Source organism: Pleurodeles waltl, chromosome 3_1 (genome assembly GCF_031143425.1).
Source record: "Pleurodeles waltl isolate 20211129_DDA chromosome 3_1, aPleWal1.hap1.20221129, whole genome shotgun sequence".
In the NCBI taxonomy this organism is placed as follows: Eukaryota; Metazoa; Chordata; class Amphibia; order Caudata; family Salamandridae; genus Pleurodeles; species Pleurodeles waltl.
Window position 1 is genome coordinate 527768998 of NC_090440.1, and position 18677 is coordinate 527787674.

At 45.6% G+C, this 18677-nt stretch overlaps 1 protein-coding gene across 5 annotated transcripts in view; it reads left to right on the forward strand.

The window, feature by feature from the left end:
• Positions 1–18677, forward strand: part of ANKDD1A (ankyrin repeat and death domain containing 1A) — a 315687-nt gene that overhangs the window by 269263 nt on the left and 27747 nt on the right. For all 5 annotated transcript variants that reach the window (XM_069222814.1, XM_069222812.1, XM_069222816.1 and 2 more), the window contains one exon: positions 16950–17048. In XM_069222814.1, coding sequence (XP_069078915.1) covers positions 16950–17048 — 99 coding nt within the window. The remainder of the gene's footprint in view (positions 1–16949; positions 17049–18677) is intronic.

Consider the following 18677-nt stretch of genomic DNA (forward strand, 5'->3'; position numbering starts at 1 on the left):
GGCACACTCAACTAGAAAGAAAGGTGCTACCATGGCCTGTCTAGGAAACATTCCAATGACTGAAATATGTAAGGCAGCCACATGGTCTACGCCTCATACGTTTACCAAACACTACTGCGTGGATGTGTTAACAGCACAACAAGCCACAGTAGGACAAGCAGTACTACGAACTTTGTTCCAAACAACTTCAACTCCTACGGACTGAACCACCGCTTTTGGGAGGATAACTGCTTACTAGTCTATGCAAAGCATGTGTATCTGCAGCTACACATGCCATCGAACGGAAAATGTCACTTACCCAGTGTACATCTGTTCGTGGCATGAGACGCTGCAGATTCACATGCGCCCGCCCGCCTCCCCGGGAGCCTGTAGCCGTTTGAAGTTGATCTTGAACATTTGTAAATTTGTAAATATATCACTTTAAACCACATTATGTACATACATACTTACTCCATTGCATGGGCACAATTACTATAATACACAACTCCTACCTCACCCTCTGCGGGGAAAACAATCTAAGATGGAGTCGACGCCCATGCGCAATGGAGCCAAAAGGGGAGGAGTCCCTCGATCTCGTGACTCGAAAAAGACTTCTTTGAAGAAAAAGAACTTGTAACACTCCGAGCCCAACACTAGATGGCGGGATGTGCAAAGCATGTGAATCTGCAGCGTCTCATGCCACAAACAGATGTACACTGGGTAAGTGACATTTTCCATATAAATATAGTTAGGACCTAGTTTCTATAGAAAAAGCGTTTTTTGATTTGCCTATATCTTTGGCGCCGGTTGATGAATCTTAACAAAGGTTTCAAAGAAACTGTTACGTCCTCTTCAGCTGCTGTCTGGAAAGTTTTGGGGTGATCCATCAAGCGGGGGCTGAGAAAAAGGGGGGGTCCCAAAATGCATTTTCCCATTCATTTTTCCATAGGGATTTTGAACAGCGATAACGCTGAAACCAGTTGACAGAATTACACCACATTTGGCAGAAAGGTAGCTCTTTGCCCAGAAAGAGGCCTTTTTGTTATTTGGTGTACATCCGTTCAGTAGTTTGAGAGAAATTAACAAAAATCCAAATTTGTATATTTAGGGGCGCAAAGGATTCGCGACCCCTTCCGGTCTTGTGCTGAGATCTGATTAACTGCCAACACTTCAATTAGGAATTGCTGGAAGCCTGAGTCCCAGAAAAAAACAAAGGGGGCCAGGGTAGGGACGCCCTTACCTCTTAGTTCTGGTGCTGGGCTCCCAGAGGGACTACCCAGGGCTAAAAAATACTTTTTTGTAATGTTTGTCACGGAATCATGATGGGGTCGTCATTCCACAACAATTTTTTTTTTTTTTAAACGAAGCGAGGGCTCCCGTGCTTCCTAATTCCTAAGGGTGGGCCAAGTCCCGGGAGCACTGATATTTGTGATACGGGGGGCGCCTGCCTCCACCCCTGCAGCCCCGGGGACTGCCACCTCAATGGGGCTAAAAACATTGTGCATGGGGGGCCCACTGCCCTGGGGACCACTACCTCCCCGGGGCTTCAATGTAGGGGCTGCGTGACCCCCTCAAACTCCGGGGTCCACCACCTCAATGGGGCTTTAATGTCATTCTAAGCTGGGACCGCACGGCACCCCTGAGGACCACCACCTGCCCGGAGCTAAAAACTATTATCATACATAGTTCAGAGTCGCACCCCGAGTGCCCCGGTGAACTGCCACCTCCCAGGGGTACGGAAGAAAAACAATGCGGTGGGGCTGCACTGCCCCCTCCCCGTGGCTATGCTTGTTGGAGGGGGGCTGTGAAGCCCCCCCTTGTGGAGCCAATAATAGCCCTGGGAACCGCCATCCCTCTAGGCCGGCCTTTGCTACGTCCCAGGGTGCCCACCCACGGGATATAGCTGTTTGCTTTTGACCTCCCACCCAGCAAAAGCAAACAAAGTCCGCTTTCTGACAGTGAGAGCCGTCAAACAACTACCGCTATCAGAAAGAGGAGTTTGCATCCGTCTTCCCTGCATGCAAATGTGTGCAGGGAAGACAGATAAAAACATTGCTCCCACAAGCAGGGGGCTGCTATTGAAAGCAACTTCCTGCTTGTGGGAGCAATGCTGGCTCTCAGAGGATGTGGGGAACCAGCTAGGACCTAGGGGGCCTTGAGCCCCCCCCCCCCCTCAGTCCTGTCTCTCTCTCTCTCTCATAATGAGATGGAAGAGAGAGAGAGAGATTGACACTACATGGTCTCTCCATTTTAAATGTACCAAACCATAGCAATTCACCAGTTATAATTATAGTTATCTCAAGTAACTATAACTCGTGCCCTAAGGTAACGATAACTCATGCACTTGCCATGCACAGGTTTTTCTTCAATATTTTGGAGTAATGTGTTTTAAATTAGCAGTGCATGGTGTGGGCATGAGTTATAGTTACCTATATATTCCCTTTCTATGTGATCATGTATCTATATATTTATTACTTTACTCCTACTGTAGAAGAGAAAAGAAAAAAACACTCTCTCCAATGCCAATGCACTACTCTGTCTCAACCTATACCTCTTTCAATCTATCCTTTGTCTCTTTGACTCATCCCAAACCTCATTCTACTACTATGATCTCCAAAATAACCCTTCCTAGACTCTACCTCCTCTACAGGCTCACCACAAAACTAATTTTACTACTATGATCTCCTAAACAACCCTACTAAATTCTTCCCTCATTTAGCTCGCCTTTTTTCTCATCCCAAACCTCATCTTACTACTACGATCTCACAAGTAACACTTTCTAGATTCCCTCTTGTATTCCTCCATTATTCTGTTCAATCCAACTAACAGACTCACTGCTCAAATTCGCTCATATTTCGCTATACTAATCCACTAATCCTTTTGGGTTCTGGAGTAGCGTGGTACTCACCGAAAAGCACTTTGACGCCTCGTCAGCAGTAGTAAGCGCTATTAAGTAAGGAGATAGGACAATAAAATGCACAGGACTCAGGTGGGTGGCCAGTTTATTTATGACCACATCTCTGGCCATACATAGATCAGAGGTTAACGTTCCCATCCCTTCGCATTGGACCGACGAGTCTAGACATTGCTAACTTAAAATAATCTCCACTGGGAATGAGCTTGGTCCAGGGCTGTCATTTCAACTTCTTGCCCTTCCGCTAACATCCCAACAGACAAGGAGGCTGTTGATGTGGTAAGAGCAAGGCCATTGCTACGTTATGGTCACTCTGGCCATCTGTATCACAGAACTACCAAAAAAAGTTGGCAGATTGCAACAAATCTCACTATAAATGGCTATACATGTGGTGGGTGCTTACTGGAGCGCCTAATGGCAAACTGTTATGTTGCCTGCTGCCTGCTGCCCTGAAAGTCATTGCACTGGAGCTGGCTAGTGGTAAGAGAAGGGGTCAAATCTGCAGTTATCAAAGGTCAAAGGGCAAGGTCATCAGGAGGGCGCATTTAAACACTGCTGCTCGGGCATTTTAGTGGGTCGACGGATGTGACTACCTTTTCCCCTCGACCCCGGCTCCCTTTGCCCCCAACCTTCCATGCTTTTTGTCGAAGAACCAGTCCCTTTTCATTTTGGTGGCATTTTGATACTACTATGCGAGATTGCAAATACTGTATACTTTTCTAAAGTGTAGATTTTTTTCTAATACCAGCAACTAACAATCAGTTCGCATATAATGCTTTTCTTAAAAAACTAAAACCTTTTAGTGTTTGGCTATATATACCTCAAATTTTTGCAAAAAATCCTGTGATTTGTTTTGTTCTTGATGCTAATTGGACTGTTTTTTTTGTTTTGTTTTTTTAAATAAATGTTACGTGTTTATTACATGAAATACAACTTTGCTCAGAGTCCTTTATAAAAGTGCCCAGATTACAGTCCGATGGTTACTTTGTAAAAAAAAAAAACTTTCAGGGGGAATGAAACTACTTCTTTGTCTATCTTTAAACCTTAAATTCTCTACTTTTGTAACAAATGGTTGTACTGCCGCCTCGTGGACAATTACATAAAGTACTTCAGTGAAGCGTTTTGGGAAGTAGCGAACCCATCATCCCTTGTGCCTCACATACACTTCTGTTCCTTTACAGCGCTGACTAGTAGCGAAAACAAAACTGAGACAGTGCTGTGGGGAAAGCTGGGGGCTTTTTGTACATGCAGGAAATAGGGTAATGAAAAAACAAGCCTTTTCTACACTCGATAGTTCACTTCGCACGCTCGTACGTCAAGGTCTTTGTGTTTCCATTGTCTAGAAGGATTCTTCTAAAACCAAAGCGAGAAAGAGAATGTGTCCCTAGCAGACCTGTGCAAACTGAGCTGTCCTGGAGCTGATGTCCAACAAGTGGTAAATTCAGAAATCTTCTGGGGCTCCTCGAGGAGCTGCCGACCGAATATAGGCCCTCATTCTAAGTCTGGCGGGCGGCGGAGGCCGCCCGCCAGACTTCCCCCCTCCAAAATACCGCTCCGCGGTCCAGAGACCGCGGAGGGTATTCCAAGTTTTCCCCTGGGCTGGCGGGCGGCCGCCAAAAGGCCGCCCGCCAGCCCAGGGGAAAACAACCTTCCCACGATGAAGCCGGCTCGTAATCGAGCCGGCGGAGTGAGAAGGTGCGACGGGTGCTACTGCACCCGTCGTGTATTTCACTGTCTGCTATGCAGACAGTGAAATACTAGCGGGGCCCTCTTACGGGGTCCCCTGCAGTGCCCATGCCATTGGCATGGGCACTGCAGGGGCCCCCAGGGGCCCCGCGACACCCCCTACCGCCATCCTGTTCCTGGCGGGCGAACCGCCAGGAACAGGATGGCGGTAGGGGGTGTCAGAATCCCCAAGGCGGCGCAGCATGCTGCGCCGCCTTGGAGGATTCATTTGGGCAGCGGGAAACTGGCGGGAGACCGCCAGTTGTCCCGGTTCGACCACGGCGTTACCGCCGCGGTCGGAATGCCCAAGGGAGCACCGCCGGCCTGTCGGCGGTGCTCCCGCCCCCGTTCGCCCTGTCGGTTCTGTACCGCCAGGGTCATAATGAGGCCCATAATCGGTGTTGCTGGTAGCCTCTCTCGCCCTTCAGGCGGTCCCAGCTAAAGGCACAATCGGACTGAATCAGCACGGATGCCTCATATAACCTAGTTTACTTGAGTGGAGTTGTATTTTGAGACGAAAGAATATCCGCCATATCAGAGCACTACCCCTGCCAGCTAGAGGCTGCTGCTTTGTAGATGGCACTGATTCCTGGCCAAGGGCAGATGAGCCAGCTGCGTAGAGCACGTGACCTTTTCGAATGTCCAGGTTTTAGGTTTGGCTTCTGCTGTTAGGAGGCAAGAGTTCTAGAGACGCTGATAGTCAGACACCGATTTCAGTTGAATTCGGACACTACTTTGAGGGTGAAGGGTGAGTCCAGAGCACTCATTCTTCATTACAGGTGACAATCCGTTATTTTGTTGACCCAATATGACATGACAAGTCACTGACACAGTTTTCAAGATAGCTAGTGTGTGGTGTAGCTCCTAAGTTGGAAAGATGCTCACTGGAACATAAACATGTACCCAGCCTGCTTTGTTTGGAATCAAGGGCCAGATGTACGACCCCGAGTTTTGCGACTCACAACTTGCTTCTTATTTGTGAGTCGCAAAACCATATGTACAACAGTGTACCTCACACTGTTAGCGATTCCCAATGGGGTCGCAAATGACCTACCTCATTAATATTCATGAGTTCGGTCTCCATTTGCGACCCCATTGGGAATGGCTGCACTCACAGGGATGGTGGCCTGCTGGGGACAGCCGACAACCCTGTCTGTGACTGCTTTTAGAAAGCAATTTTAAAAAAAAAATTCAGCCCGTTTTCCTTAAAGGAAAACAGGGTGCATTTAAAAAACAAAAATGAAAAGTTTTCTTTTCATTTTTTCAGAGCAGGCAGTGGTCTGTGGGACCACTGCCTGTTCTGAAAAAATATTTATGCTACCATTCAAAAAGGGGAAGGGGTCCCCCCGTTTGCAAATGGGTTAGCACCAATTTGAAATTGGTGCTGTGATTGTTTTGTGACCACATTCACGGTTCCGCAACAATAATACATCGCACTGCGACTCGCAATTAGGAAGGGTACGCCCCTTCCTAATTGCGACTCGCAAACCCTATTTGCCATTCGGTAAAGAGATTGATGAATAGCAAAGTTGGGTTTGTGTATCGCCAAATGCTTTTTTCTTGTTGCAAACTCGGGCCATTTGCAACAAGAAAAAAGCTTTGTACAGGTGGCCCCAAATCATTTGCACGGGTTTGAGGCTGAGAACCAGAGCTTTCGTGTAGACTTGGGTGGTTTCAGAGTTGTGCTGTGAGACTGTGGCCTGCTGAGTGGTCGAAAAATATACTTTAAGCAGCCCAGCTGTACAGAGAGGCAGCCAGTGGCCCTCTGAGGTGCATACTCAGGGCCCCACGAGATATGACTCTGCATAAGGATGTTGATGTGCATTAGTTTCCTGCATCCGGGACCACATTGTTCTCTGTGTCTGACCGTTTGTCCATAGCAGCTTGGTACATGGTTATGCTAATTATTGCAGAGTTTCCATTGATAGTTTAAGGACAACCAGAGAGAGAATGAATGGTTGAAAATTAAACGTGTGTGTGTTTGGTCTGGAGGAAGACCTGTCACCACACATTTAGGGTGCAGCTTTCTAGGGAAGATGTGGACTGCTTAGCGACCATTTAAGATTTGTGAGCTATTTTCTCCGCAGGTGGGTGTCTTCAAAAGCTGTTGGGCAGTAGTGTTTCAAAAGTAGGGGTGCGTCTCAGTCGTTGTATAACAAGAGTACACATGGAGGGTGGCTTTTGGAGTGCTGCATAATTACCTCAAGATGGTTGGGGATTGCTCAGGATAACACATCTAGTAGCTGGAGGGCGAACACTTTCTCTAGAATTTTCCCCTGGAAACTTGATTATAGACTCAAGGTTCTGGTTGTCCAGATAAGGCCTCTTTTTCAAGGTTTTTGCTACTGGACCTCCTTTGCTTGGTCTTTATATAATAGATCAGTACAACCGGCTCCGTACTGGGTTAGGGAAAGAGGTGGGCTACCCAAAAGTAAGATTAGCAGCTCTCTGAGTCTTGAGGACAGAAAGGTATTTTGTGGGGTGAGTGGTAGTTGCATCATCCTATCTGTGAAGTCACAACAATTTTCTTGATGGAAAATGCTGCGTGGTACTGGAGATATGGTCAAATAAACCTTTTGATGGGGTGTCAACGGTGTTTTGAACCACCTTTTCAGTATTCAAATGATGAAAAAAATAATCCTCATCTAAGACTAAAATCAACATCTTCAAAAAGCCTCTTCGTCTGAAGGTATGGGTGCATCTAAGACTGGTGTTAACTCTGGGTGGAATTACTTATTTGTATTCTTTCCAAGCCTGTAAAAACCTACGCTTATAGCATGTGTGACCCAGGAAGAGGAGGGAAGATTTAGGTCCTCATTTTAACTTTGGCGGTAAAAACCACCTATCGCTGCGGTGATGGCCGCCAAAAGACCGTCGCCGCGGTTACTAGCCGTCCGCCATATTAGGACCACAGCCGGATTTCCGCCACAAGAATGGCAGAAATCTGGCTGTGGCAATGGCTGCGGATGGCGGTAAGGTGGCGCTGCTACCACCAGCAGCGCCACGCCACGCCAGTAGACCGCCGCCAATCGTATTATGACCAATAATATGGCCTGGCGGTGTTCTGCTGGCGGGCGCTGCTGGTGGTAGCAGCGCCCGTCCAGTCTCCTGCCGGAGGACCCCCTGGATCCAGGTAAGTCGGGTCTCCAACAGGGGAGGGGGGTGTTGTGTGTGTGTGTGTGGGTAAGTTTGAATGTATGTGTGTGTGTGAATGCAGGTGTGTGTTGAGTGGTGAATGCGTGTGTGCATGTATGGACGTGTGAGTGCGTGTATGTTGTGAAATGTGAATGCGGGCATGTTTGGAAGTGTGTGCAGATGTGTGTTAATGGATGTATGCATGCGTGTAAGCATGTGGGAATGGGAGTGTGTATCCGTGTGTGTGAGGGGGATGAATGTAGGTGGGTGTTTTTTTTGGGAGAAGTAGAGGGTGTGGGGGAGGTAACTGGAGAGGAAGGTGGGGAGACCCCTATCAGTGACAGGGAAGGAACTCCCTGTCACTGATATGGCCTACCGCCATAGTTTTAGTGGCGTAACAAACGCCACGAAAACCATGGCAGTAGGAGGGGGTCATAATCCCGCAGGTGGGACCATGGTGGCTGTTACCGCCGTGGCGGTCGGAGTGGTGCATTGGCGGGTTGGCTTCAGCCAATGTCATAATATGGCAGTAAGTACCGCCAGCCTGTTGGCGGTACTTAGCGCCACATTATTGCCGACTGCCGGGGTTGTAATGACCCCCATAGTGTCTGAAGGCAAAGTCATCTCCAACTCCAATATCCACTGGGCTTTGGATGCTGCAGGCACAGCCTCCAGGGGCATCAACATCAGCATCATCCTTAAGCACTGTGGCTTGCTCCTTATCTCAAGGTTCCAGTCCGGGGTCTGGTATCATCTTTTCAACCTCCGTTTGATGGGGAGCACCTTTTCGGACCACAGACTGATGAGATGCTCAAGAGACACAGACAGATACGGAGGTGGCCAAGTCCATGGGGGTTCTCTGAGCTACTCCATATAGGGGCTCCTTTCAGAAGTAACAGCCTAGTTGTAGGGCCAATACTACCAAGCCTAAGCTTCCACACTTCTATCAAGGTCAGCTTCAGGCTTTCCATCACCAAGCTGGCAGGGTGTAAAATAGGGGCTCACATAGAGAAAACAGCAGGGGGAGGGTTATGGAAGGTTGTGGCAAGGAGACGTTACCTTCTCTAAGCAGTGACTTACCCTGCTCCAATCGCTGCAATGGGGAGAGTATGCAGTTTCTTCCACCACCTAGAGGAGATCATGTTGGACTGATGGGTACTAGCTATCATCCAACATGGCTATTGTCTTGAACAACACATTACAACCCAAAACACTACCGAAAAGAGACACCCTCAGCATAGAGGAAGAGGTGCATGCTCTTCTGCAAAAGGGCCCCATATAAATAGTGTCTCCGCACTACCAAAGGAATAGGATGTACTCTCTTTACTTCCTAATCCCCTTGAAGGATGGCTCCGTCATACACATCTTCAGTCTGAGGTCCCTAACAATTATATCTTATCAGAACATTTTTAGATGACAATCCTGCAGGATGTCACCCCCCTCTTTCAACAAGAAGATTTCATAATGGTGCTCAAGCTCAAGGATGCCTATTTACACTTTCCCATTCACCTTGTCCACTGGACGTATCTTTCCTGTATTGAAAGTGGGCATATGTTCAAAGTATTTCCTATTAGGGTCACCACAGCCCCAAGAGTGTTTACAAAATGGCTAGCTTTGGTGGGCACATATCTGCACAGGAATGACATTCATGTCTTTCCCTACCTTGATGACTGGCTAATCAAGAGCAGCAGCAAGCTCCAGTGCCTGGCACACACTCAAGTGACAATGTCCCTGCTCCACAGATTGGGCTTCACTATAAATGCCACCAAGTCCCATCTGCAGTCCCGTCATATACATCCCTTTCTTGGCCCCATCCTGAATGCAGTCACAGGCAGAGCTTATGCCAGCCAGTAAAGAGTCTCAATTTTTCAGCAGCTGCTGCCTCTTTTTCAGCCCAGTTGTCAACTCAGAGTTTGCACTGTCATGCACCGTCTAGGATCGATGGCATCCTGCATCACCATTGTGCCTCATGCAAGGTGGCACATGTGCCCTCTTCATTAGTGTCTGGCAGGCCAATGGTCTCAAGCAGAGGGTCGCCGGAAAGATCTAGTGTTGGTACAGGCCAAAGAGCTCTGCTCTCTGAAGGAGCAACACCAGCCTGGAGCGAGACAGGCCTTTTGCATACCCAATCCCACAGCAGATCATTACCACAGATACCTTTCACGGACCGGGGCACACATCTCAACCAGACAGACTGTAAGAAACATGGCCATCTCAGCACTAGGGCCACCACATCAATTACTTGGAATTGCTTGCCATTCTGCTGGCTGCAAGGTATTCTTGAGCAGGACAGACAACATTACTGCCATGTATTGCATCCATAAGCAGGGCGGCACACACTCCTCTTAGCTCTCCCATCTACCGCAGAGGATCTGAGACTGGGCACTCCACCACAGTCACTTCATTGCAGAGCATTTCCCAGGGGTGGACAGTGGCTTTGTCAGCCTGCTCGGCAGGATGCATTAACAGGTTAACAGAACCCCCACAGGTTTTCCACATCTACTACTGGCATTAGGGCAACCCATGGATAGACCTGTTCACTATTCCAGAAACTGCAAAATACCTAAACATTTCAACCAGGTATCTACTCCTACAGTCCATGGGCAATGCACTGTGAATGAATTGGTCACAGATATTTAACTGCTTTTCTTCCTCACCCGCTACTTCCCTTCATTGTGAGGAGGTTCAGGGAAATGTCACTAGCACTCCTCCGAGTAGCGTCAACCTGAGCTAGACAGCCTTGGTACTCCACTTTCCTGAAGCTGTTATTCAGCCCTCCCAAGAGGCTTCCCCTCAGGCCGTACCTTCTCAAACAGAGGCAAGGGCACATCAGGCATCCAAATCCAAGGCATCTCAATCTTATGATTTGGCTCCTGAGGTCAAGATTTCGGGTATCTTAGTCTTCCGCAGGATTGTATGGCCTTCTTGAAAGAGGAAGGCACCATGATCTTATGATTTGACTCCTGAGGTTGAGAGTTTGGGTGCCTTCATCTTCCACAGGATTGTATGGGTAACTTGAAGAATGCAGGTGGCCCACAACACATGTATGCAGCATAACGGAAGCGTTTGTACATTACTGCATTCTGAAGAACATGGATTTAAAGCCCTTAGTCTAGGAGATCATTGCCTAAATGCTGCACTTGCAAAAGGCATGCCTTGCATACACCTCTGTATGACTACCCTTAACTGTGGTTGGGGTGTTGGGGGTTGGACATGCAGAACAGTGAACAGGTCTCAATCTTCAGGATACCCGTGGCCAAGGCCTTTATGGAGGGCCTCAAAATGTTCATACCCCCTAGAGTACCTCAAACTTCTCTGTGGAACCTCAGCATAGTCCTTACCAGGCTCATAGATCTACTCTTTCAATGTATACATTCATGCTACCTGCATTCCCTCTCTTGCAAGGTGGCCTACTCCTTAGCTATCATTTTCGTTATGGAAATCAGAAATCTGCAAGCACTGTGGTACAGGAGTGCTTCAACCAAGTGCACAAAACTAGGGTCATTCTTAGAACTAATGCTAAGTTCCTTACCAAAGCAGTATCACTCTTCCACGTTAACCAACCATCGAGCTTTCAGTATTCTTCCCACAGCCTGATTCTGTTAAGGAAAGAACTTTGCACATATTAGATATCAAAAGGTCTCTCATGTAATACATCAACAGGAATAAATCATTACAGACCAGCTCTTTGTCTCATTTGTAGAGCCTCACAAAGGTCAGCACATCTTCAAAGCTGGCATAGTAAGGTGGATTGTCAAGCGTATTCTTGCTTCTTACTGTAAAGCAAAGAGAGTTCTGCACACTCCACCTAGGGTGCACTTCACCTTCACAAAAGGCACTACAATGGCCTTCTTCAGCAACATCCTACTAGCGGATATCTGAAATGCAGCCAGCTCATCAATCACACACACCCTTATCAAGGACTATTTTCGGTACATCTTAACAAACCAAGGGCCAGATTTATCAATATTTGATGCAGCACAGCACAACAAGACAGCTTGCTGGGCTGCATCAAATGGAAAGGGCAGGATTGCTCTATATTTACTAATACATGGTGCATTCCTACTCTCTCGCTGCACTGGCACACTATGGGGGTCATTCTGACCCTGGCGGCCGGTGACCGCCAGGGTCACCGACCACGGGAGCACCGCCAACAGGCTGGCGGTGCTCCCAAGGGCATTCTGACCGCGGCGGTTCAGCCGCGGCCAGAAAGGGTAAACCGGCGGTCTCCCGCCGGTTTACCACTGCCCTACAGAACCGCACCCGTCGCACCTTCCCACTACGCCGGCTCAATTCTGAGCCGGCGTCCTCGTGGGAAGGTAGATTTGCCCTGGGCTGGCGGGCGGCCTTTTGGCGGCCGCCCGCCAGCCCAGAGCAAATCTCAAAATACCCTCAGCGGTCTTGCGACCGCGGAGCGGTATTTTGACGGGGGAACATTGGCGGGCGGCCTCTGCCGCCCGCCAATGTTAGAATCACCCCCTATGTGCTGCTTAGCACCAACACAAGCACTCTTGAGCTATGGTGCAAGAGTGCCTGCATTGCAGGCAGGATTGTTTTTGTGATGGAAGGGACAGCTTCCTGCAGGAAAACAATCCTTTGAGACATTTTCCTCTTTCTAAGTATGCTGTACACTTAAAAAGAGGAAAAAACGGGGAGAAATATCTATTTCTCCTCCCTGCATCTATATCAGGAAGGTGTGCAATTCTGACACATTCCCAGATTTACTTGTAAATATGGGAATGTGCCAAAATACATGGGTGGTTGCGTAAGAACACCCACTTTCCAACCATGTAATGTGTTCCCAGCACAGAGTAACACAAGGCAGTGACTTGCACTGCCTTGCGTTACTCCAGATTTACCAAGCCATGCAGGGCCACACGATGTGACTTTGCGTGGCTCAGTAAATCTGACTTAAGGATTGCGCTGCCATTGTGGCACCCTGTGTGACGCAAGGGCAGCATAATGCTTTGATAAATCTTGGCCCAAGCATCCCTACTTAGCCAGATGGTGCCGAGAACAGATGCTAACAGGGTAAGTAGCATTTTTCTTCTATGTTTTACTGAATAAGTCTTCTGTTTTTTTTTACTTTTTTTCGGTTCGGCCACACTCCAGTAAGTGGCAAATTATAGCTGATCTTTCTGCTATATCGGTTATCATTGTAGACCAGCTCAGCTGGTTAATTTACTAGATTGCTGCGGACTGGTTGCTGTATAATGAAAAATGCTAATCAGCAGCTACAGTTGTTTCACATTACATACACATTGGAATTGCTAAGATTGGAGAATTTCTCTGTGAGTTTGCTTGCTATATTGACTTAATCATCTGGTGAATAAATCATTTCTGGGAGAAAAGGGTCCACCTCCTTAATCTGGTATCTGTCTTTTAAGGGCCATTCACTTAAATAGAAATATCTGTCTGACATTAATTAGATTGTAGGATTCTTTTCTATTAGAACTCTATTGGTATAGTACTATTTATATTCTCTAGAGCAAAGTGGCACTAATTATCACAGTCAGACCTCTGAAGTCTGTGTGATTTGTCTAGCAGGGAATCCGTTGAGAATTCAAGCTTGTAGATCTCTGATGCCAAAGTATTTGAAAGCTCTGAATTCAGCTTTGATGGTTCAAGCTGTTTTTATTGTCTTCTGCAAACCTTCAATGTCACAAGACAACAATGTTACAGGTTAATTTATAATTTAAAAAAAACGAATGAATAACTTTACTTGAAAAAGGGCTGGCATGTAACTCTGTAAGTACCAGCCATCTCATATCTAGGAAGACTCTATGAATAACGTTTCTCTTCACAAACAGGGATGATCTGTGCCAAGGATAGCCCACAGGTGTGCATAGATACCCCTTTTGTGTGCTCTGACAACATTGTTTCCGGTTTTACCCACCGTTTTGTGGCTCATATGTTAGGCATTGTGATTAAATATGCTAGGATCCCATTACGGACAAGCACTTTGAGTTTTGTTGGATGCCAAGCAATAAGACTTCATTTTTAAGTCCAGCTTTTTGACCTGTTGTAAGTATTCTGTGGGCTTTTAACCACGCCCATCACTTTGACTCGTTTGTGGGCTTCCCTTTCAAAAATCCCTTGATGTCACTGGTAAATGCTTTACGTTTGTCCTGCTTTGGGGCGGTTTTGTTACTGACTTGCAGACTGACCCTGATAGATGGATTGTTGCACGATTTCTGATATACTTCAATATTTTGTCTCTCCCCTTCATGCTCCAATGCGCCTATGGCGCTCACAGCAAACTCCATCAGTGGTATTGAAGTGTGGTTACATTGTTCACATTGTTACCTAATCAGAGTAATTTCTTTTGGCTCTCCCGTTCAATAGCTTTCACAAAAACACTTGTAATTGATAAATTATTTATGTAAAAAACACAGAAATCCTCAAAGTGCATCTCCCAACACAGCAGGTTTGCTGATACTATAATATTACCTTCACTCAGGAAACTCTCCCCATAATGCTTTGCAGGCCATTACTTTTAGAAAACATTTTTGCTCAAAACTCAGCCTGTGGTGGTCCTCGGACAATGGTACCACCGCCAAAATATTCATGACAATGATGTCTTTCCGTCTACATTATCTCTGGGTCCCCACACTAGGTTAGTGGGGACCCCATAACAATAACCCCTCCTACCATTCAGTGTCTGTTTCAGCTCTCTCATGGCTGGAACTTCTGTTTTACAGATGGGAGTAATTAGTGTTTTAAGGGACTTGTTTGAAATATCATTGTAGAAGGCCTGTTAGCTCAGAAAATATGTAAGACAATATGGCCCATATGTATGGAAGGTCAGCGTCGCCTTACCGTCTTTAATTTTGATGCTAAAGCAGCACTAACTTAAGTCCATATTTATATTTTGACGCTAGACCTGTCTAGCGTCAAAATATTGAGGTTAGCACAATTTCTAGGAAGCACCAACCCACCTTGCATCAATGAGATGCAAGGGAGGCACCAACCCACCAAGGTAGGCGTTCCCTTCCTATAAATGACGCTAGCCCCCCAGCACCATATTTAACACCTGACACAGAAATGGCGCGCAAGTGAGAGGCAGACCTAAATAATGGCGCTAAGCCCGTTTAGCACCACTATATATTGCCTGGTCAGACCAGGCGTTAAAGTGCAGGTAGGCCCATTTCCATGGAAGAACAACATGGAATGGGCACAAAGATGCCCACCCCAATCCCTATCAACACCACCACCCACCCACCACACTACAGTGACACTACAGGAGGAGGGAGCCCATCCCAGGTAATTTGTAGGTAAGTGTATGTGTGTGGTGTGCCATTGGGGGCCCCTTACATGAGGTCCCCTGCCTGTACGGGGAATGTAGGGCTTGCCCAGAGGACACTGGTCCCCTGTGGTGGGCAGTGGGCTAGAGGTAATGACTCCTGTCTATTCATAGACAGGAGTGATCTTTTGGCTGTTTGTGTGTCAAAAAACACGCTAGGCTCACTAGCGGCAGATATTTTGCCATTAACCAGCCTAACGTCATTTCTGACCCAATAGTGCCATTTCCCCGAATGCCATTCCTCACCAGCTAGCGTCTTTTTTTGAGACGCTAGCCATTCCTTAGCGTATCATGCGTCATTTTATAAATATGGCACCCGGATGGCATTAGGGAATGGCGTTAGCCGGCATTAAAAGAAATGACTCACAACTGCTTTAGCGCAGTTGTGCTCCATTTTTCATAAATATTGGCTTATGCCCTCTAGGGGCTAATTATAGAGTTACACTGCAGTACTTTCTGACATTTCTTTCATGTGGTTATGTCCTCTATGGGCTAACTATATGGTTACATGTTTCTTATGAATGCTGTTTTCATTGTGGTGTCCTCTAGGGGCTGTTATAAACATTGCAGTCAACATATCAACATAGAAGAATATTTGCGGCACGGAAACTCGCCCCATAATTCTTTGCAGGGTATTGCTTTTACAAAACATTTTTGTTCATAACTCAGCCTGTGGTGGCCATAGGACAATGGGGCCACTTTCAGAACATTCACCATGACATGCTTTTTCTGTGAACGTCCTCTCTGGATCCCCACACTACATTATTGGGGGACCAAAAATAATAACCCCTTTCACTATGCAGTGCCTTTTTAAGCGCTCTTATGGTTATAACCTTTGTTTTACAGCTGGGAGTAGTTTGTGTTTTAAAGGCCTTGCTTGAAATTTTATTGCACTAGGCCTGCTAGTCCTAAAAATGTGTAATGTGCTATCTTCACTAGGGTCTAAATATATGGTTACAGTGCATTACTTTCTAAAATGTTATTTTCATATAGTTATGCTCTCTAGGGGCTAACTAGATGGTTACATGACCATGATTCTTACAAATGCCAATTTTTCATTGTGGTGTCCTATGTAAGGGCTATTTTGAACATTACAGTCTGATGCCAAACCTTTATTTCTGATAAATTGGGTATACATGATAACAGTATATGTTTTGTTAACCTCTCCTTATAGCACTTATGACCACGATTCAGGTCAACTTCAGTTTGAACACTCTTGATATGTTTGAGTGACCCTTCTAGTTTATTTCTCCTGTTACTCCTTCATGGCTGTCTTGTGTCTTTTCTTTGAAGGGAATTGTGTTAGCCTGCCAGCAGGTCTGATGGTGGGGTGGTGAAAGTGGTATTCTATCGGAATTAGCATGGCAGATTTAATAACGATGCTAAACGGCAACATTTTCATTGTTGGCTGCAGATAAAGGAAGAAGGTAAATGGAAGTGCTTTAGTTATATGCAGGGACACTGGAATTATGTGGCAAGAAAAGACAAAATTATGAGGCAGGATTGACCAATTTATGTGGCAAGAAAAGTACAGTTATGAATTTACAATGTCAATAGCTCTAACTCAAGCAAATGCAAGACCTATTGCATTGCAAATGCTTGTTTATTTTTTATTTTCAATAGTGTAGTTTACCTGAGATTTACATCAACTGATGGTGTTATGCACCGACCACTTAAATTCACTTTGTCACAATGGTGACAGAGAGCAGAACAAAGCACAGTCTCTGGGTTTTGTGTTTATTAATTGGGTTTACTGAAATATACATTGCGTATGACATGACAATATACTCTCAATTGATGCTAACTAATCTATACTGTTGTTTTTTGTAGACATTTCTGCATTTCACATTTGGTACTATTTTTATTTTGCCTTTTTGTTTTTTACCCATGCAGAGGCTGCAGACGCCTTTACACATCGCTGCTGAACATGGAAGGCAAAATATTGTCGAGATGATTCTCATTGCTGGTGTTAATCTCAATTTGGTGGACAAGGTGTGCTTTGATCTTCATGTTTGATTCTGTTTACATATTTTTATATGGTCCAGTAGGCGATACTTTGGAAGCAGACCAATTCAGATAGACAAGTGCCCATAATGGAAAGACCTTAAAGATAGGAGTGCTTGAGCCTCTAAAATCTAATTGTATTCAATTTAGCAAATTTAGCAAATTTGCAAATGTGGGTATTTAATGGAAATGTGTGGAGCAATCCATCCACTTTATTGTTAACCACTATCATATAAATAATTGTGTGCAAACCTAGTTCATTCTTCCTAACTCGATGGAGCAGGGCATAGCTGTTTAGTTAAAAAGAACTAGAGAAGGTAAGTACTGAAGTATATGAGGGAGAGCTGGGAACTTCAAGGAACCCCACAGTCGCTTGAACATGACAAAATACATATCAAAGTGAGGGCTTTATGTCCAGGAAGGACTGTAGGCTACACAGGGGAGTCCCCCGTGGATGCGTTGGTCTTGGGGTCTCTTGATGCTTCACCGTGTCGAACGCTGCAGACAAATATAGCAAGATGAAGGTCCTGACACACACTTCATCCATCAACAGCATCATATCATTCACAATGGCAGTGATCTCTTATTCATTGCTATAAGGTGGATGGAAATTGCCCTGCAGCAGTCTCATTATTATTATTTTTTAATTACACTGAAAACTGTTGAGAGAATTAGCACAAGGTACACGGGCATTGCTTGGTTACAGGACACATAGGAATGGGTCTGTTTAATAGTCAATGTCGATGTACAGACTTTGCTAGATATGCATTGTACATACGTGCAGTGTTAAAAATACCTGTTCATAAATAAACCACACATTCATGTCTGTCACTGGAAAGCAACAGTGATTGAAGTGATGCCCAAGCCAACATATAAAAAAATGCATGCATGTAGAAATATTCAGTCCTACTTGCCATGCAAAAAAAACAGACATTAAGACTGCAAAGGTTGCTTTATCCAGCGGTGGACAGCTATGCAGGCATTCTATTTCTATGGGGCTCGTCAAAATGATTGATGTATGATGTCAAATACATCTATTTGTGTAACATTAAAGAGAATGCATCAAGGGGTAGGAGTGCAGTTTTCCATCCAGCTCAGCAGTTTGTGATTACATTCTCTTGTAATTAGTACTCCAAAGCAAACGCTTGACTGTGTGATTAATTTACAAAAGTAACAAACAAATTTGATCATTTCACAAAGAGAAATGTAAGCAGATCTTTTAAAGTAGGTTTAATTACTATAAAGTCACATGTATTTCTTCTGCATTTTAAGAGGTAGTTCAGCTTTTGTGACAAAGTGACAATACTTTAACCCCTTCATGCCATATTTATATATGATTACGTCATGAAAGGGTGTTCCCAGGATGCCATTATCACACATATATGCCAGTATTTACCACATATTCCTCTTTTTTCCCAGCAGTGCCCTATTTTTGTATTGATATGATTTATTAAAGGTGGCGAATGCCCAAAAACGTCTTGGAGCTAACATCAGGACAAGCAGAAGCACCAGGAAAGACCGCCTAGAAGAAAGCAAAAAACAGCCAAGTTTTGAGTTGCTTTCTAAAACTAAAAAAGTTTGGCTGAAGTTTAAGATCCAAATGCAGTGTGTTCCACA